General features: G+C 43.3%; 1 protein-coding gene across 1 annotated transcript in view; it reads right to left on the bottom strand.

Moving 5' to 3' along the window:
* The window catches only part of RAD50 (RAD50 double strand break repair protein), a 70,221-nt gene extending 49,450 nt beyond the window's left edge, over positions 1–20,771 (bottom strand). Inside the window, exons 1-14 of the mRNA XM_029050770.2 lie at positions 20,666–20,771; positions 16,836–17,000; positions 15,315–15,398; positions 14,564–14,715; positions 12,585–12,770; positions 12,200–12,404; positions 7,907–8,035; positions 7,474–7,639; positions 6,840–7,033; positions 4,708–4,914; positions 3,333–3,515; positions 2,121–2,278; positions 933–1,108; positions 346–583 (exon numbers count right to left, since the gene is read on the bottom strand). Of these exons, the coding sequence (XP_028906603.1) occupies positions 346–583; positions 933–1,108; positions 2,121–2,278; positions 3,333–3,515; positions 4,708–4,914; positions 6,840–7,033; positions 7,474–7,639; positions 7,907–8,035; positions 12,200–12,404; positions 12,585–12,770; positions 14,564–14,715; positions 15,315–15,398; positions 16,836–16,964 (2,207 nt within the window). The 5' untranslated portion in view covers positions 16,965–17,000; positions 20,666–20,771. The remainder of the gene's footprint in view (positions 1–345; positions 584–932; positions 1,109–2,120; positions 2,279–3,332; positions 3,516–4,707; positions 4,915–6,839; positions 7,034–7,473; positions 7,640–7,906; positions 8,036–12,199; positions 12,405–12,584; positions 12,771–14,563; positions 14,716–15,314; positions 15,399–16,835; positions 17,001–20,665) is intronic.
* Positions 20,772–20,981: the final 210 nt, after the last annotated feature.

Below are 20,981 nucleotides of genomic sequence, written 5' to 3' on the forward strand. Positions count from 1 at the left end.
GTACTGATAAAGGATGGTCAGCCTGTCTGTCCCGCCAACCCCTGACCTCCCCGGTGTCCTCTGGTTACCGCTGTTGGAAGCAGAATACAGGACTCAATGGGTCTCTGGTTTGGCCCAGGTAACAATTACGGTCACGGGCATCCCAAACTTGGAAATTTGAGGCCTAGCACACAACTCTGCCAGGCAAACTGGAAAGAATGTTGACTTGGTTCGTTTTATTACCTGTAACCCTCTGTGGAAGGAGTATATCTGGTAGGATTTTAATTTGGGTTGGTAATGTTTTTAACCGGGGATTTTTAGCCCAGCCTCCATGCGAAGGCAAGAGTGCTACATCTGTTTCCTTACCTTATTGGTTTAAGTCCCACCATGTCATCACGCCTTTTTTCTTTTCTCTTAAGGTCAGATTCCGTAGACTTCAGTTTGTCGGGAGCAAGACGCAGCTTGGACTCCAAGTCACTAATCACATCCCGTAATTCCGCCTCTGTCTGGAAGACTCTCTGGCACACAGGGCAACATGATTGTTTTTCATCTTTTAGTTGAGTAATAAACTGGGAGTAAACAGCTGTGGCTCCAGCGAGCATTGCTGTTTGCAAGAAGAAAAGGAAATCTCCAGTGAGGGGTGAGGAAAAACCAAGGTGGTCAAAACAGTCTCTGGTGTATTTTTTTTTAAGGGAAAGACAGGCTTTTTATGGGCCTGAATTGATCTCTTCCTCAAAAAAAAGTATCAAAAAAAATACATCTCTTCAGTTTTCAGGAGATGTTACAATTTCTCCACCCTCAGTGGTTTTGATGTTGAAGAATTTGGTGACCAAAAATTCTGTACCCACCTCTCCGTTCTTTAATAATTAATAAACAAATAGTCCATTCAGGGTAAGGGGGGAAAAACAACGAATAAACACTCACACGTTAAAAACCTTTAGCTTTGAACTTACCTCGCTGTTTGGCGCTCTTCTCAATTTCCTCCTTAAGTTTGACCAAGTCACTTTCAAAATCTTGACTGCCACAAACATCAAACAACCGTTCTTCATAACTGTTCAACTGCTCTTCTTTTTGCCTTAGCTCACTGCTGATGTGGTTTTTATTTTGTTCTGCTGAAACTAGTTCTTTGCTGAAAGGGCAATAGGCATATGTGATTTTTTTTTTTTTAAATGTATGAAGTCACCAGAAACAAATTCCAACCATTAAAACTTAAGGTTAAAAGGTAATGAACTATAGGCTTAAAGAATGCTATGGACCTTGTGGGTGCTCAAACAAATACCTGGTGACTGACTGTTGCAGAATTGAAATATTTCTGCCCCCAGAGTAAAGAAACACTAATGAAATCCCAAGTGCCTAGTACAGTGCTCAGCACATAGTAAGTGTTCAGTAAATACCACTGATTGACTGATTTTGGCAACCTTAAATTAAGGATTTGGCTCCAAAGTCAAGACAAACAATATCTCAATCTTGGTTTTGACATAAAAACAATAATGATAACACATACAAAGGAGATAAGCCAAAACTGATCATGGAACCAGTTACTCAAGAAAATCTCAAAGCTTTACAAAGTAGAGAGAAGGGAAATCCTTTAGGAAAAACAAACTTACGACGCATTTTAAAATAGCTAAACTTCCAGGTTATCACATCCATAACCATTTTATTGATGGCAGTGGAGATTGGCAATTCATCACAGAAAGGCATTATATTGATTTTAAACTGATCATGACAGAATTAGGATGGCCTCACTACTCTCCACTCCAGCAATGAAAAGTTAAGAAAAAATGTTAAATTTAGGAAGCAGTATGCTTAAATTTAAAAAGGTGATTATTCTGGGGGGTAGAAAATAGGGGTGAAATTGAATTAAATTGAGAAAAATCCTAAAAATCCAAATACTACTTATATGTTAGCAAAATTACTTTTAAAAGTCCTGGAAAATTACTGCGGGCATTCCTGCCAGAATTCAACTACTTGGTGTGCAGTTTGGAGAGATACTGGAGTGTTTGGAAGAATCAGTCAAGCAATGCTATTTGAGTGCTTACTATGTGCAGATCACTGTACTAAGCACCTGGGAGAGTGCAATACAAGAATATGGGGTGAAATTAACAGCATTTCAAATGAGCCCTATATGGGCAACTACTTACTTAAATTGGGCAAGTTTGTCCCTTGTCTGATTAATCTCTTTGGTTTTACAATGAAGCCAGTCTTCTAGTTGTTTCTTGTTGGGAAAATATCCCATCAACGTAGTTAACTCATCACTGTGCCTAGATTTTATTTTTCTGATCTGTTCATCTTTATCAGCCTACGGAAAGAAAATATTTTAATGTTTAAGAGAATGTAAGCACGGTTATTTTACAGAGCACCATATAGACTTTTTACAGTATTCGCTAAGAGCTTACTATGTGCCAGGCACTGAACAAAGCACTGGGATAGATACCTGATTATCTTGTATCCATGTCCCACATGGGGCTCACAGTCTTAATCCCCATTTTACAAGATGAGGGAACTGAGGCCCAAAATGTGAAGTGACTTCAGTGCTTAGAACAGTGCTTGGCACATAGTAACCCCTTAAAAATACCATTATTATTATTACTATTGAGCAAGGTCCCACAGAAGACATATGATGGAGCTGGAACTAGAACCCAGGTCCTTCTGATTTCCAGTCCTGTGCTCCCATCCGTAAAACGTAGCCCAAACCAAAAGCAATCAAGTGGACAGGACTCTAGGAAATATATCCCGACTTTCTCCCTTCATTCATCCTCCCTCCAGGCCCCACAGTACACACGTATTTATCTGTAATTTATTTATGTATGTTTATCAATGGCTTTCTCCCCCTCTAGACTGTGAGCTTGTTGTGGGCAAGGAATGTGTTTTTGTATTGTATTCTCCCAAATGGTTAGTAAAGTTCTTTTCTAAGTGCTGGGGTACATACAGGGTAATCAGGTTGTCCCACATGAGGCTCACAGTCTTCATTCCCATTTTACAGATGAGGTCACTGAGGCCCAGAGAAGTGAAGTAACTGTGGGCAACTGGCAGAGCCTGGATTCAAACCCATGACCTCTGACTCCCAAGCCCGGGCTCTTTCCACTGAGCCACGCTGCTTTCTCTATGCTATTGACGCCTGTCTACTTGTTTTATTTTGTTGTCTGTCTCCCCTTTCTAGACAGTGAGCCCGTTGTTGGGCAGGGACTGTCTCTATCCGCTGCCAAACTGTACTTTCCAAGCTCTTAGTACAGTACTCAGCACACACTAAGCGCTCAGTAAATATGACGGGATGAGTGAATTAACACAGCCTCCAATGGAAAACAAATTCAAATAGTCTCAAAGCAGGGTTAGAATGAAAAGAGAGGGAATACTTTGTCTTTGGTCAGCATCTCCATTTGGGTTCGTGTGGTGGTGTGCATGTTCAGCTGCTCCATCTCCTGGTCCAGTTTTCGCAAGACCCTGTCCAGGTCAACTCTCTCGCCCTGAAGGTCCGACACTTCTACTTTCAGAGCTTCTACAGTGCTGTTTTTCTCGGCTTTGCCTAATTCACGTTCCTAATGGAAAGAGAGGCACTGATGTATTTTGTAGCATGAGCCCGATGGCCGGCACGAAATAAAACACGACATTCACGACAAATCAAGTAATCAGGAAGGAGGAGAGGATTTTGGCTGACATTCCAGGAGCCGTCGAAATCACCTGAGGAATGAAATGCACTGAGCTTTTAGAGGAATCGTCGAATGCTGCTCGAACTAGGGGATCAAACTGTGAGCCCGTTAGAGGCAGGGAAGCTGCCTGCTAATTCTGTTGCACTGCACTCTCCCGAACGCTTAGCACAGTGCTCCGCACGTATTAAGCGCTCAATACCACTGTCTGATTGATTGAGAAAGGGAGAGCTGCAAATAACCAGGTCCCAGAGGGCTTTAAAAAGGCTGAAAAAAAGCACTCCCCTATTTAATTTCAAGTTGAAGACAGAGTAGTCATTTTTAAGTACCACCACTTGACAACTGCGAGGTAGGCTCCAAAGCCATCAAAATAATGCTATGCTTTTGAATTGGATAAAGTTATCTTTTTCTAAACACCTTCAATCCCCAGACACCTTCGGTTTTCTTAGCCTAACTTGTGTGGCCCCAAAATGTGGCGGTGACTGCTTTAGCCATAGCAAAATCTTCTTTCACCCCCCTGCACGGTGTCAGGCCAGCTTGCAGGATCTGGGCTACGTGGAAATGACATCGGGTGGGAGGCTGGGACTCGAGTCTAGGAGGGGCTGTGTCATGGGCTGTGTGGTGATGGCCTGGGGCATCACTTCAACTTCCACCCAGGAAGGGCCCCCTAAACACTCAACCAATCCAAATTTATGGCCTATTCATTCCGAGCCCAAACATCTGCTTGGGAACAGATCACAGAGTGAAAACTAGCTGGTGCCCTGCATTTTTTGACATTTAAGATAGCTGATAGAAAATGGGCACATGGATTTATCAATTGGGTATCTGGATAAGCTGGTGCCCCTAAATCACTTCCCTTTGATCTACAGCCTCAAAACCAAAATGTACTTTAATTTAATGCAATGAAGCATGGCAGGTGCCAGATTCATTTTTATAAAGGATCGATTTAACAAGATCTGATCTTTTTTTCATCAGTTTACCACATTTTCATAATGACCTATTAATAAAAATCTTGAGAAAGGATGAGAACACGATAGGTCTCAAATTACTCATCACTCAAAACCTCTCAGAACTGATAACTTACAGCTTTTCCAAGCTCACGATCCAGCTCGAGAATCCTGTCCGAAGACCCCTCCAGCTGCTGAAGTTCATATTTCACATTTTTCAACTCGGTCTGTTTCTTACTCTGAATTTCTGCTTTCAGCTCAATCACTCTTTCCAGTCCTGTTTTCTTATCCCTTATTTCTTCAATCTGTTTCTGTTTCATGGTTTCTTTTCCGATCAAGTCATTCTAAATACACATAAACAGTAAGCAGGGTTTAAGTAAATTTTTTAAGCTACAGGAAAATCTTATATAGGAAAATCAGGTTGCAGTTTTGCATACTGTGAGTCTGTTCGTCTGGACTGTAAGCTCCTCTAGACTACAGTTCACTGTGGGCAGGGAATGTGGCCACCGACTCGGTTATATTGCATTCTCCCAGAGCCTAGTACAGTGCGCTGCACACGGTAAGCGCTTAATAAATACGATCGATTGATGGACTGACTAGTCATCATTCCTCAAAAACCTTCTATGGCTGTTCATCCATCAAACCTAAAATCTCCATCCTTGGCTTTAAGGCACTGGATCAGCTCACCCCCATTTTACCTAACCTTATCTCTTTCCCACTCCAACCCACTTTGCTCCTAACACAACCCACTTACTATCACCATGGACCTATGTTCACATCCTCCCTCCTGCCTAGAATTCCATCCCTCTTCATATCTGCCAGACCACCATCTTCAGAGTCCTAAGATCACACCTTTTCCAGGAAGCCTTCCCATACTATAACTCATTTCCCCATCCTCTTCTCTCTCCCTTCTGCCTCACCTGTGCACTTGGGTCCATACTTTGATATCTGTCCCACCTCCACACCCTCACATTTATATTTTCCTGCTTCCCTAGCTGTAATTTACTTAAAGGACTGCCTCCCCAACTAGACTGTAAGCTCCTAGAGGGCAGCAATCATGTTTCCCAACTCTACTGTATTAAACTCTCCCAAGCACTGAGTTTACTATGCACAGAGGAAGCACTGACTAAATACCATGACTGTAACTTAATCCAGAGTTTAGACTGTGAGCCTGATTATTGTATATTATCTTGGGCTAGTGGAAAGAGCATGGTCCCGGGAGTCAGAGGAGCTGAGTTCTAATATCAGCTCCGTCACTTCTCTGCTGTGTGACCGTGGGCAAGTCAGTGGGAGTCAGGGGTCATGGGTTCTAATCCCGACTCCACTTGTTAGCTGTGTGACTGTGGGCAAGTCACTTAACTTCTCTGTGCCTCAGTTACCTCATCTATAAAATGGGGATTAAGACTGTGAGCCTCACGTGGGACAACCTGATTACCCTGTATCTACCCCAGCGCTTAGAACAGTGCTCTGCACATAGTACGTGCTTAACAAATGCCAACATTATTATTGTTATTATTTAGCTTCTCCATGCCTCAGTTGCCTCATCTGTAAAATGGGATATCAACACCTGTTCTCTTTCCTACTCAGACTGAGAGTTTCAAGTGGGCCAGTGATTCTGTCTGTCTTGACTCTACTGTATTTAACCCATTGCTTAATACAGTGTTTTTTTATGGTATTTGTTAAGCATTTACTATGTGCCAGGCACTGTACTAAGTGCTGGAGTAGATATAAAATAATCTGGTTGGACACAATCCCTGTCCAACATAGGACTCAAAGTCTTAAACCCCATTTTACAGAGAAGGTAACTGCGGCAGTGGAGTTAAGCGACTTATACAAGGTCACACAGCAGACAAATGGCGGAGTTAGGATTAGAACTCAGGTCCTCTGGCTTCCATGCTCATGCAATTTCTAATAGACCAAGCTATTTGGCACTAAATAAGTGTTTAACAAATATTATTGTACTTAGCCCAGCATTTAATCCAGTGCATGGCACAAAATAAGCACTTAATATATTGACTAATTTCTACATTTAATACAGAGCCAATCATTTGAGTAATTTACTTATAACTGTCTTTAAAATAAGCAGTTCTCTCCACCAGTCAGGTTTTCAGTGTGTTTCAATAAAAGAATTTTGGTTCCCACTCATTTTGAAAAATCTTACATTCAACACACGTATTTCCAGAGGCCCTTTTTGAAGATTAAATTAAGACAAGGCAAGAAGATATAAATAAATAAGAAAGTGGACTCTTGTTGCGTTTTGAATTTTTACCATGACTTGATTAGTGGTTTTAGCATCTCTTTCTTGTCTCTCCTTGACAAGCTTGTGGAAACTGTTAATCTGCCTTTCGGTGAATGGTGCTCGTTCATACCCATCTAATTCTAACTGGGTTGCCAAAGACTGGATGAGCGAATCTCTGGCTCTGATGTGTTCTTGATGGCGATCGGCTTGCAGTTGTAATCGACCTTCACAAAAGACACACACACACATAAACTCTTAGTAATCCCAACTGCCTAAAATTAAGAATCGGGGGGTACAATTTATTTTATGGATTCTGTATGAAAGGTACAGTGGGGAAGCCCTCTAAACTAACCCATGCTCCTGTAATTACACTACTGACATAATTACAGTATTGCCGTAATTAAAACAGACTGGTTTCAACTCCACACCAGTCACAGATTTAACCAGGAAAATCTGAATTCTGTAATCCTAAAGTGAGGTTGAAATCCAACTGTTGGCAAATTAAAACATTCTGTAGGGGCCCAAAGGATGGTTTGCAAATTATCCCAACTGATCTATTTAGAAAGGAATTTTTTTCCTAATTCGCCTGAGTCATAGAAAATAATGTGCTGAATAAATGCCACTTGAAAGATTTTCTTTGCACCACTGATCAAATCTATCATACCCTGTTCAACAAGCAGCTCTGATTTTTCTTGATTGAGCATTCTGGACTCTTTATTTACTCTGTCGAGCTCACGTTGGCAGTCTATCAATCTCCTCTCCTTCTCCCTTACTGTTCTCTGATGATTGTGGTACAGGTCATTTAGCTGATCATCAGTCCCTTGAAATACCTACACGTAATAACAGACAATAGGATAATACTGAAAAGCCCATTAAAATTAGATTGCAAGGAATTTAAGCAAGACTTTCCCTTTCAGAAAGCAGCCTATGTGGGCACAGAAAAATACCATTTAGAACAGGAAACATCAATTTCACCAAATAGCTCAAAAATCAATATATATATTATTTTCCTTTTTTCAAAAGGTGAAGAGCAACATTTTTTTTTCCTAGCAAGAGATTATTAGGTTGAGTTTTCAAGGGGAGAGAAAACCACAAACCTTCTCCATTTTCTGCTGCAGTTCAGAGTTATCTTTTTCCATTTGCTTCTTCCTACTCTCCAGCGCTTTAATTTCATTGTCAAGCTTCAGTATCTTGGAAAGGTTCTGTTCAATTTCCTTTAGACGGTTCTGAAAATGAAATTAAATTCACTCAAATTTTAATTCTTATAATAGGATTCCCTCCCTCTTTCTCCTCCCCTCCCCAACCGCCATCATCAAATGGATAGTCTGTGCTTTGAAAATGAGGACTAACTTTCCAGTCTGACTTATTAAAGAGTGGAGTAGTCTGTCATAAATGACGAATGCTCCTTGGTTCTGACACAAAGACTTTAGAACCGAGAATCCACCTGGAGGAACTTCATTAATTTAATTGTATTTATTGAGCGCTTACTTTGTGCACAGCACTGTACTAAGCGCTTGGAAAGTACAACTCGGCAACAAATAGAGACAATCCCTACCCAACAACAGGCTCACAGTCTAGAAGGGGACAACAAAGCAAGTAAACAGGCATCAATAGTATCAATAGAAATACATAGAATTATAGATATGTACACATCATTAATAAAATAAATAGAATAATATGTACATATATACACAAGTGCTGAGGGACGGGGAAGGGGGTAGAGGGAGGAAGTTCTTCCTTGCCTAAGTGTTTCATTTCCCATACCTGTCCTCCCCTCTGCATCATCTATACACTTGTTAGCAAATTAAAACATTCTGTAGGGGCCCAAAGCAGAGTTTGAAAATCACCTCTACTGATCTATTTAGAAAGGAAATTTTTTTTTTTCTTTCCGAGTACGTTTGAGTCATAGAAAATAATGTGATGAATAAAAGCCACGTGAAATAATTTCTTTGCACCACTGATCGAATCTTCCGTACCTTGTTCAACAAGCAGTTCTGACTGGCCGTGCACCCTTTAGAACTTACTCCAGCCCCATACCATTTATGAATGTATGTCCTTATATTCTGCCATTTTCGCTCCCTGAAATCTACTTTAACATCTGTCTCTCCCTGTAGACTGTAAGCTTTCTGTGGGTAGGGATCGAGTCTCTGTTGTATTGTAATGATAATACTAATAATACTTTTTAAGTGCTTTCTATGTGTCAAGCACTGTTCTAAATACTGTGGCAGATACAAGTTAATTGGGTTGGACAGAGTCCCTGTCCCACATGGGGCTCACACTCTTAATTCCCATTTTACAGATGAGGTAACTGAGGCCCAGAGCAGTTAAGTGACCTGGCAAAGGTCAAACAGCAGACATGTGGCAGAGAAGAACAAAGGTCCTCCTGACTTCCAGGTCCATGCTCTAACCACTAAGCAACGCTGTTTCCTGAGCATTTACCACAGTGCACTGCACACAGTAAGCTCTCAATCAACACTGATTGATTTGAGTGCCTGTAGTCTGCCCGGAGCCACTCACTCCATTCATTCAATTGTACTGACTGAGCACTTACTGTGTGCAAAACACTGTACTAAGCGCCTGGGAGAGTACATCGTAACAACAAACACATTCCCTGCTCACAACGAGCTCAAAGTCTAGAGGGAGAGACAGACATTACATACATATATACATAAATAAATTATAGGTATATTCAGATATATACATAAGTGTAGTGGGAGGATGAATGAAGGGAGCAAGTCAGGGTGACATGGGAGTGGGAAAAGAGGAGAGAAGGGCTTAGTCAGGGAAGGCTTCTTGGAGGAGATGGGCCTTCAATAAGGCTTTAAAGAGGGGGTGAGTAATCATCTGTCTGATATGCGGAGGTAGGATGTGGATGAGAGGTTGGGGGTGAGACCGACGAGATCGAGGTACAGTGAGAAGGTTAGCTCTCTTATCCCTATGAGCCACATTCCTAACCGGAGCAGTGGGGATAACAATACCTTGGGCAATTTTTGTCTGAAAAGGGGCCCATACACAAGCAGACATTTGCACAGAGCACCTCCACGGGGGCACAGGTTTTCCAAAGTGTGGCACCAGTTCCCTAGAGAGCCAGAATTTCACCTCACGACGACAGTTTAACATTAGGTCGCCAGCTACGGGGGGGGACAGGCATGCTTTGGCTCAGTAGAATCCACTTAGTCCACTCAAAGTAGGGGATGAGCCCCATGTTGGTACTGAGTTTCCAGTGGCTCTAATACCGAGATGAGGGTTGAGTATCTAATCCCTTAATTCCCTGTGAGTCACTGATTTAAAAGTGAATCACACTTTTTAATTCACTGATTAAAAAGATCCAACTTTATAAAAATAGCATTTTTACAATAACATAACTCTAGTGCTCTATGGGGCTTTACCGAGTAAGTAAACTCTGGAGTCAGAATACAGGGATCACGAGAGGAGAGGAAACTGAAGCCGCTCTAGCATGTCAGGTTACAAGAAAGAAGGTTCATCCAGAGGACAAGTAATCCTGTAGGTAGGATGTACTGTCAAATGAAAAAGAAAGGCAATCTAAAGTTGAAAGATGAAAGGTCAACAGGACTCAGCAAAAGCGGCTTAAATAAAGGAAGGGACAGTGATGAAGTGGAAAACAGTCTCAAAGTGATGGACAAAAATGCACAACAAAACAAATCGGACAATTACAATTGAAGGGGTAGGGGAGGAGAGCGGAAGGCAAAGGCCAAAGTTAATCTCCAGTGAGAATGATCCGTAAGGGAGTGACAGCCAGTGGGCGGATGGGGGAAAAAATTCCTACACAAAATTAAAGAAGGGGGAAATATAGGGTTCAGAATGCAGCCTCACCACAGAAAGAGGCTTGGAAGAAGTTGAACTACTCAGGGGAAGAATGAAATGAGGGACAGAGAAGAGATGCAATGAAACAAATAGGCGGCTTATATTTTTTTAGGGATTAGAACTCGAAATCTCTCACTCCTAGACCCGCTACACCACTCCTCCTCTTTAGGGCAGAATAATACGTAGAAAAAGGTAGAATCTGAGCACAATCCACGACGGAGAAATCGAGGAATTAAAAGCAGAAGTTAGAAACACAGTAAATCTAAGGAAGTGGCTGTGACTGATTGTCTCCCTGAGAGAGGACTCCTGGCATGGCTAGAGCAACGGGTGAGGGGTGGCTGAGTCGAGAACGAGGGAGAGTGAGGTTGTTTGCTGGGGAGAAGTACAGTGCCTAAGTGGGAGTGTGGCATGAAACATTGATGATCCCCAATTAGCAGCATGGTGTGGTGAGAAACAACACGGCGTAGTGGACAGAGCCCCGGGGCTGGGAGTCAGAAGGTCATGGGTTCTAATCCCGGCTCCGCCACTTGTCTGCTGTGTGACCTTGGGCAAATCATTTCATTTCTCTGGGCCTTGGTCACCTCATCTGTAAAACGGGGAATGAGACTGTGAACCTGTTTTCTTGTGTCCACCACAGTGTTTAGAAAAGTGCCTAGCACATAGTAAGAGCTTAACAAATACCACAGTGATTATTATTACGATTATTACCAATGAAAGAGCCAACCTGGCCTCCCCATCTTTCAGTTCCATAAACTATTCCAGGTTTAAAGACAAGTTTCTGCGATTGAGTTCACCTACATTTTTCCAGAAAACATTTTACCAATGTTTCTGACACGAACAAACCTCTTATTTATTGATGATGTATTTATTGGCTGAGCAGTAGGAGTCTTAAGTGCTCTTCCAGATCATCATCAAGACATACGAATGCCCAAGTATCAATGCTAACTGTTGTGCGCAGGAAGCACATCTAGCAACTCTCTTATATTATATTCTCCCAGGCGCTTACTACACTGCTTTGCCCATAGTAAGTGCTCACTAAATATGACTGATTCATTAACAATTATCATTTTTACTGTCAATAATTTGATCTCTTAAGATCAACATGATTTTACTCAGTCCCTGCCCTAATGCTCACTACATAGCTTATTCATTCCGCACAGCCTGCTGCCTCTGGTGCTTTATTTTTAAAAACTCCTCTCTAGGCTTTGTGGTTCTTTATGTGGCTCAGTGGAAAGAGCCCGGGCTTGGCAGTCAGATGTCATGGGTTCGAATCCCGGCTCTGCCCTTTTCAGCTGTGTGACTGTGGGCAAGTCACTTCACTTCTCTGTGCCTCAGTTACCTCATCTGTAAAATGGAGATTAACTGTGAGCCTCACGTGGGACAACCTGATTACCCTGTATTTACCCCAGCACTTAGAACAGTGCTCTCCACAAAGTAAGTGCTTAACAAATACCAACATTATTATTATTATTACCAAGATCAAGACACCTAGCAGTACAATATCTTTGAGCTGTCTCTCTATAAAACACGAAAATACATTCCCAATACAAAGTAAAGCAAATTACCTTCAGTGGATCAAGGTCATTTTCATAAGTTTTGACAATATCCTTAGAAGATGTTAATTGAGCTTCCTTACTGGCAATCTGATCTTGAATTTCACAGGCCTTTTCCTTATTCTGTTTTAGGTACTTCAGTTCTGTCTGACATTCCTTCACCCGACCACTTTGGGTCTGCCGAACCTGGCGGAGCGTTTCCAGGGCTTTGATATATCTTTAAGGAGAGAATATTAAATGTGCTCTTCAGGTATATCAAATTTCAAACTGTAGTGTTTTCTCAACCTGCACTACTGAATTAAGGCAGAATAATTTGTAAAGAGACATATGAAAACTATATTTTAATAAGAACTGGAGTTTCATTTGGCTTTTCATTTGTAAAAGAAATGAACCTGACCTTGTTGCGGAGAATATCTCATCAAATTTTTGCTTCAGAGCCTTCCCTTCACTTAAAGGCCAATTTGAATCTTCTTGATGACAGAAAATGACATTGTTGAGCACCGATTTGGAAACCCCGAAGGAGCTGATCATCTCTTGGTCTATTTCTGTACATTTTGAGCTGATGCTAACCTTGTCACCATGCCTGAATGCAAAAAAGGAGAAGTACCCATAAAGAGAATGTTAGGTGTCTTAAAAAGAAATTGAGGGCTTTTGATATATGTAATTTGGTCTCCCCTTACAGACTACAAACTCCTTGTGGACTTGCAAACTCGTTGCAAACAGACTACCGATGCTACTCTATCGTACTTTTCCACGCACTTAGTACAGTGCTCTCTATACATTCAGCAGCTAATAAATACCATCGATTGAATGACTGATTGACTGTACTATTACTACTACTAATAATACTAATGATGGTATTTAAGTGCTTAGTATGTGCCAGGCACTGTACTAGGCGCTAGGGTGGATACAAGCAAATCAAGTTGGACACAGTACCCGTCCCATGTGTGACTCAGTCTCAATCCCCATTTTACAGATGAGGAACTGAGGCACAGAAGTGGAGTGATTTGCTTTATTACATGAGCAGTGTGCAGATTTGCTATGTGGATATATATGTGTGTATACACACACACACACACACACACACACACATTTAATGTGGAGAAATGCCTTCCCAACTCTAACATATGTAATGCTTCACTAAATTTTCCAGTGCTTAGTACAGTGCACTGCACACAAAATGACTACTAAGCAGAGATCAAAGCGGGGGCAAACAATTCTCAAGTAGTTGTTACAGTACACATTTTTTATTATAGGATTTCTACCCGATAGAATGGAAGAAATGGAGAACGTTCTTCCCCAAACAGGGAAATTCCAGGGTGATATGATCCCCAAATTGGAAAAAGTAGATTTGGCATAGAAAGAATTGTTTGGAACACAGGCACCCGGCTTCGGTCATGATGTGATGTTGTTACAATTTCCAGCCTCTGCCTCCCTGTACTGTACCGTGAAGTTCTCTGTGTTTCTTTTGTTTCCGCGACTGTAGGGTTATAGTGACAGGCGGGTGTTCTGCTAGATGTGGGTATAATGTAGGAATTTTGATAGGAAATTCTCAATGATGTTGTAGCTTCGAACCATCTACTCCCTAACTCATGAATTCCCATCAAATCAATGTTCACTCTAATGCAATTTTTGCAGAACACAAGTTTCTTCAAGAAAACAAGTACTGTGTTAAAGAATAAAGGACTAATGATGCCCACATTTCTATTAACTTGATTTGTGCCTTGGCCAACATGTAACAGAAGCACCAGTGAAATCACTGTAAGCTCGTTGTGGGCAGGGAACTTGTCTACCAACTCTGATATAGTGTACCCTCCCAAGCGCTTACTACAGTGCTCTGCAACACAGTTCGCACTCAGTAAATACTACTGATTGATTGATTTCTGCCACAACTCTTTCACTCTGTGCTTAAGCTACAACGTCATTAGGGAAGTAGGGAACATTGTCTAACAACGTGAATTTCTTAGACGGCTCACCAGTACCGGAAGGAACTGTCTATGTGCGATGTCGAAACGACGCACACTATCCTTACCGCAGGGTTTTGCAAGAACCCATGTTTCATGAGAAGTGGGTATATTATCTTTATGAAGCCACAGTATTATTTTCACTAATAGAAAAATCTAAGTTAAAATGGATAAACTGCCTTCTCTGAAAATTCCAGAGTGTGTATAAATTATACACTGGGCTCTTAGAAAGGTATATTATTTATTTTATGTCTTACGGTTACTTCTTAATTAGGACTGCAGAAGGCTACAGTGAGAATCCACCCAATGCACCTTGCTTACTCTGTGGGATGAATTTAAGCAAAATTAATTTAATTTTGTAATGCTAAAATTCTAAGACTTGTAGGTAATTTGTTACAAAACCCATACTTACTTTGACCTGGTAATAACACCCTCCAGGGTTTTAAATTCCGTCTTTTTCCCTTTCTGAGAACACACCATGGATCGCTGGACAGCGACGAGTTCTCCATTCACATCGCGAAACTGCAGGCGAATCTGAGCTCGAACATCTGTTTCGTGAGCGACCTGTGAGGGCAATCAAACAAATAACACCACACCAATAATAGCTTATTTGCTACTATTAGCAAATAGCCACTCTGTAGTACGGTGTTATGACTGCAATTAGGGGAAAGGAAGTAATCGGTGGTTATGTTTAGCCTATAAACACAGACTCAACTTAGGTTTAGACCAAAAAAAAGAAAGTTTAGTTCTTTTAACTACCGAGAGAAAAAAGTAAAACCACAGAAATAAGGACGCCTGGGTGGTATACTTGGAGGCAGGATTTCTTTTTTTAAACAAAAGATTTCATTATCTGTTTCAGGAACCATGCTGCTTCCCAGTGTCATCTTCATAATTTTAAAATATTGATAGGCAGAAGCTTTCTGGAAATCAGTAAAAAAAATACACAACTATTCTATCAATGGAATACTGACTTTGAAAGAACATAATTTACCAACATCAAAACTGTTCACACCAAAAAAATGAAATTGGGTCTCTAATGCCCATGTTATACCTCTAATCCAGTACTAGTTTTTTTTTTTAAATGGCATTTGTTCAGCACTTACTACTTGCCAGGCATCGTACTAAACGCTGAAGTAGATACAAGATAATCAGGTAGTACTTACTTTTGGATCATGAACAAATGTATTTCCTTTAGTGCCAGGGGGAAAATCTCCAGTAGAAATATACTTCAAACATTCAATGATAGTCTGATAAATTAGAAAATTAAACACCCAATTAAAAGAGGATCAAAAGAGTTCTCAAAATCATTATTTTATAATCTGCTGATCTGATTATGCTTAGGCCTGAGTGATCTTTGGATCTAGGTTTTTGCTCAGGGTTCTTTAATTTTAGGATATGATCAGTCTCATTTAGCGTTATATATCAAAACTGATTAAATTGGATCAAGCTCTAGTATGACAGAATATAGGTCTAAGGCTAATAATGTCAGCGTGATCTACCTTGAACAGGTAATTGGTTAAATTTCATTTCTAATAGGGTTAGTTTGACAGGTACGTGTTGATCACAGGGGCAGACGGCCAAGGTCAGGACTGGTGTGATGACTCTGTGTTTGCCAGGGAAGCATGGCTCAAATCCCAATGGCTACTCTAAGCCCTGGTGCCGGATCCCGACCAGTTTGCATCTAGAGTCCCTCTGGCCCATAGAGAAGCATCATGGCTCAGTGTAACGAGCCTTTGGAGTCCACGGCTTTGGAGCCAGAGGTCATGAGTTCGAATCCCAGCTCTGCCACGTGTCAGCTGTGTGACTGTGGGCAAGTCACTTAACTTCTCTGTGCCTCAGTTACCTCATCTGTAAAATGGGGATTAAGACTGTGAGCCCCACGTGGGCCAACCTGATTCCCCTGTCTACCCCAGCACTTAGAACAGTGCTCTGCACATAGTTGGCGCTTAATAAATACCAACATTATAAGCTCGCCCTCTGATTATCAGTCTAGTTTGAAATCACTGGCACAACCACAGAACAGAACCTATTCCCTATTGGTGGGGTTATTAATAATAATAATAATTAGGGTACCTGTAAGTGCTTACTGTGTGCCAGGCACTGTTCTAAGCGCCGGGGCAGGAGTTAATCAGGTTGGACACAGTCCCTGTCCCTTGGGGCTCGCACTTGTAATCCTCATTTTTTACAGATCAGGTAACTGAGGGACAGACAAGTTAAGTGACTCACCCAAGGTCACACAGCAGACATGTGGTGGAGCCGGAATTGGACCTCGGGTCCTTCTGACTCCCAGGCAGATCTACTAAGCCATGCTGCTTTGGACCGGAGCCTCCATCTACCCATTTTCCTCCCCATTTGCCCACTATTTAATGAGCTGTTAAACTGTCTCCATAGTGCAGGGTTTACCAATTTGACTGTCTCCCAGCTGTCTGATGTATTGCTCCCCTGATAGATAACATTATACCTCACTGATAGATAACACACAGTTAAAATTTGCCTCAAAAAGTAATCTTAATCCCCTAACGCACTGAGAATTCGGAATGACATCTAAGTAAAGGTAGGTGATTGTGACAGTTTGTAAGGGCTTTGGTTTCACTAAATATTTAATGGACTCCAAAATCTCATATACAACTTTTTCATTTTTTAGGTTACTCAGAAGTCAACACGGCGAGTATATAAAAACTTACTGTTTTGCCTGCACCATTGGGTCCAACCAAAATTGTCAAGGGATTGAAGAAAGTGATAATTTGTTTATCTTTATCCTCTATTCCAAAACTCCTGACGCCCAAAATGCTCATCTTTTCAATCTTAGACATGCTTGCAACTCTTTTCTTTCCTTGAAATTTGAAATCCTAAAAACATAAAAGCTTTATTTAAAAAAACAAACTCCTAGTAAGATCTCCCACAATTCTGCATCAAACTTGGCTGGAGGTAGAGATTGATGAATTAATGGTATTGATTGAGCACCTGTGTACTGAGCGCTTGGGAGAGTAAGATATAGCAGAGTTGGTAGACATCTTCCCTACCCGGGAGCTTAGTCTGAGGAAAAGCTTTCAAATCCCTGTTGGAGATGTGTTGTTAAAGCCTTTCACATTTGAAGTGGAGAAGTGTGCTCTACCTAAATTTAGGTTCCAAGTCTACTGTGGAGAGGGGATGTTAGCATGCATAGTTCACGGAGACTGACAACTGTATTTTATCATGCTGTTGCTTTCCAGAATACCCTCTTCCTATCCACTCCAATGGCCACCGTGCTGGTCCAGCTCGTCATGTGCTGGTTTGACTACTAACTCAGCCACCTGCCTAATCTCCAGCCTTCAGTTCACATTTCATTCTTACACAGATCATTTTTCTCACATCTCGTTCCGCTCACATCTCCCCGCTCATCCAAAACCTCCATCGGTTAACTGTTCCCCTCTGCATCAAACAGAAACTCTTGCCCATTGGGTTTTATGACACTCAACCAACTCTTGCCCATTGGGTTTTATGACACTCAACCAGCTCTCTCCCTCCTACTCACCCCCTCTCTTCTCCCACTCCACCCCAACTCACTTCATTCCTCTCAAGCTACTCGCTGGGCCTCTCGTTTGCCGCCTCAGCCACCGATCTCATGCTCAGGTCCTCCCTCCTGCCTTGAACTCCCCACAATTTCAACAGACGACAGCTCTCCCCGTGTTCAAAACCCTTCTGAAATGTCAGCCCCTCCAGATGGTCCTCCGATTTCTCATCTCCCCACCTTCATTTCCCAAATGTCCCTGCTGCCATTTAGGTGGTCACAACCACCACAGCAGACAGCGCTTACGGGATATTAGTTCCTCCTATCTGTAATTTATTTTATTGTCTCTCTTTAAATTGTAAGGTCCCCGCAGGCAGGGATCAATGTCTATTAATTCTACTGTAGTTTCCCAATCGCTTAGCAGTGCTTGGCACACAGTAAGCACTCAACAAATCACCCCCTCCCCGACAGTTTGAGCGTTTAGGCAGATCGCCATCCAACGGCCTATTGAAAAGCTGCTGCCAAGAAAACCATGTGCTTTATAGGATAGTGAAGGGTCTCCCAAGAATTTACTGTACCACCTCATCAAATCAATCAAGGGTAGCAGAGGACGGCATAGTGGATAGAGCCTGGTAGCCCGGTCATAAATTCTAAACCCGGCTCCGCCACTTGTCTGCCGGGTGGCCTTGGGCAACTCACTTCACTTCTCTGTGCCTCAGTTACCTCATCTGCAAAATGGGGATTGAGACCATGGGCCTCACATGGGACAGGGACTGTGTCCAACCTGATTTGCTTATATCCACCCCAGCACTTAGTACAGTGCTTGGCACACTATAAATGCTTTACAGACATGTAATAATAAAGGGTATTTATTAAACACTTACTGTGTGCAGAGCACTGTACTAAGTGCATGGGAGAGTACATTAAAACCAATTTAGTAATAATAATAATAAAAATGACGGTATTTGTTAAGCGCTTATTATGTGCAAAGCACTGTTCTAAGCACGGGGGGGGGGGTGATACAAAGTTTGCCTCACATGGGGCTCAGTCTTAATCCCCATTTTACAGATGAGGTAACTGAGGCACAGAGAAGTTAAGTGACTTGCCCAGTCACACGGCTGACAAGCAGCAGAGTCAGGATTAGAATCCACGACCTCTGACTCCCAAGCCTGTGCTCTTTCCAGAGCCACGCTGCTTCTATGATCCCTCCCCTCAAGGAGCTTCTAATCAAAATGTTGACTGTAGAGGACCCTACTCTTGAAGAACTTCATCTAATAGGGAAGTTGTGGAAATTGGGAGGGGAAAGTCACGGGATTCGGAGGAAGGGGAAAGTCACAGGGACTGGGGAAGGTGGAGGAACATAATAATAACTGTGATACCTATTAATAATGAAGGTATTTGTTAAGCGCTTACTATGTGCCAAGCACTGTTTTAAGTGCTGGGGAATACAAGGTGATCAGGTCGTCCAACGTGAGGCTCAGTCTTCATCCCCATTGTACAGAGGAGGTAACTGAGGCACAGAGAGGCCCAAAGTCATACAGCTGACAAGTAGCGGGGCCGGGATTAGAACCCATGACCTCTGACTCCCAAGCCTGGGCTCCTTCCGCTGAGCCACGCATGTACTGTGTGCCAAGCACTGTTCTAAAGTGCTGCGGTGGATAGATGCTCAGGTCCCCCCGGGGCTAACAGTTTCAGTAGGAGGGGAGCCCAAATATTGAATCCCCACTTTGCAGATGAGGGAACTGAGGCATAGGGCAGTTAGGTGACTGGCCCGGATCACAGGGCAAAAGTGACCAGAGGGGATTGGGATTATGTGGCTCAATGGAAAGAGCCCGGGCTTGGGAGTCAGAGGTCATGGGTTCAAATCCCGGCTCTGCCACTTGTCGCTGTATGACTGTGGGCAAGTCACTTCACTTCTCTGTGCCTGTTACCTTATCTGTCAAATGGGGATGAAGACTGTGAGCCTCACGTGGGACAATCTAATTACCCTATATCTCCCCCAGCGCTTAGAACAGTGCTCTGCACAGAGTAGCAGTGTGGCTCAATGAAAAGAAGCAGCGTGGCTCAGTGGAAAGGGCCTGGGCTTCGGAGTCAGAGGTCATGGGTTCGACTCCCGGCTCTGCCACTTGTCAGCTGTGTGACTGTGGGCAAGTCACTTCACTTCTCTGTGCCTCAGTTACCTCATCTGTAAAATGGGGATTAACTGTGAGCCTCACATGGGACAACCTGATTACCCTGTATCTACCCCAGCGCTTAGAACAGTGCTCTGCACATAGTAAGCACTTAACAAATACCAACATTATTAAAAGAGCATGGGCTTCGTAATCAGAGGTCATGGGTTCGACTCCCGACTCTGCCACTTGTCCGCTGTGTGACTGTGGGCAAGTCACTTCACTTCCTCTGTGCCTCAGTTCCCTCATCTGTAAAGTGGGGATTATCTGTGAGCCTCACGTGGGACAAACTGATTCCCCTGGATCTGCCCCGGCGCTTAGAACAATGCTCTGCACATAGTAAGCGCTTAACAAATACCAACATTATTATTATTAGTAAGCGCTTAACAAATACCAACAGAAAAACAAAAACCCGGCTCCTCCGCCTGCCAGGCCCGTGCTCTATCCACCAGGCGACGCTGTCTCGTGGAAATGCATTCGTACTGACTGCGCGCTTACGGTGTGCAAGACACTGCGCTGAGCGCTGGAGAGGGGACGAGGGATCAACAAGCTGACATTCCCTGCTCAGGACGAGCTCCAGCTCGGGAAATGGCTGGAGGAAAGGGGGAGAAGGGAGGAGAGGAGGCGCCTCTGGACGAGCTCCCCTCTTGGGCCGGCTGGACTCTGGCCAAGCAGCACGGCCCTCTCCCGGCATCCTCCGGGGCAGGCGGTTGGCTCGGGGGGGGGGGGGGGGGGCCGCCGCCGCCGCCGCCGCGCAGGCGCACTGAGGATAACCTCGGCCCCGATCCGCCCCCCCACCGGAGCGCCCCCCTTTCTCCCGCCCCCCCCCCCCGCGGGACGCCCTTCCCCCTACCGGAGTCTCCCCCTCCCCGGTGAGGGGCGAGCGGTGGGCGGCGAAGGGAAGACGAGAGGCAGACGGCGACCCGCGCCTCAGCCTCGGCGGCCGCGTCCACTACCGCTCTCCCGCCTGCCTCAGCCGCGCACCAACGCCGCGGCCCGCACTGCGCTTGCGCGGGGCCCCGCCGCAGCCCGCGAAACTGCACCCACCAACGCGCGTGCGCGGGCCGAGCCTCAGCGGGATGTCATTCATTCATTCATTCATTCATTCATTCATTCATTCATTCATCCTAACATTCATTCATTCATCCATCCACTCATCCATTCATTCA

Source organism: Ornithorhynchus anatinus, chromosome X1 (assembly GCF_004115215.2).
Source record: "Ornithorhynchus anatinus isolate Pmale09 chromosome X1, mOrnAna1.pri.v4, whole genome shotgun sequence".
NCBI classification, from domain to species: domain Eukaryota; kingdom Metazoa; phylum Chordata; class Mammalia; order Monotremata; family Ornithorhynchidae; genus Ornithorhynchus; species Ornithorhynchus anatinus.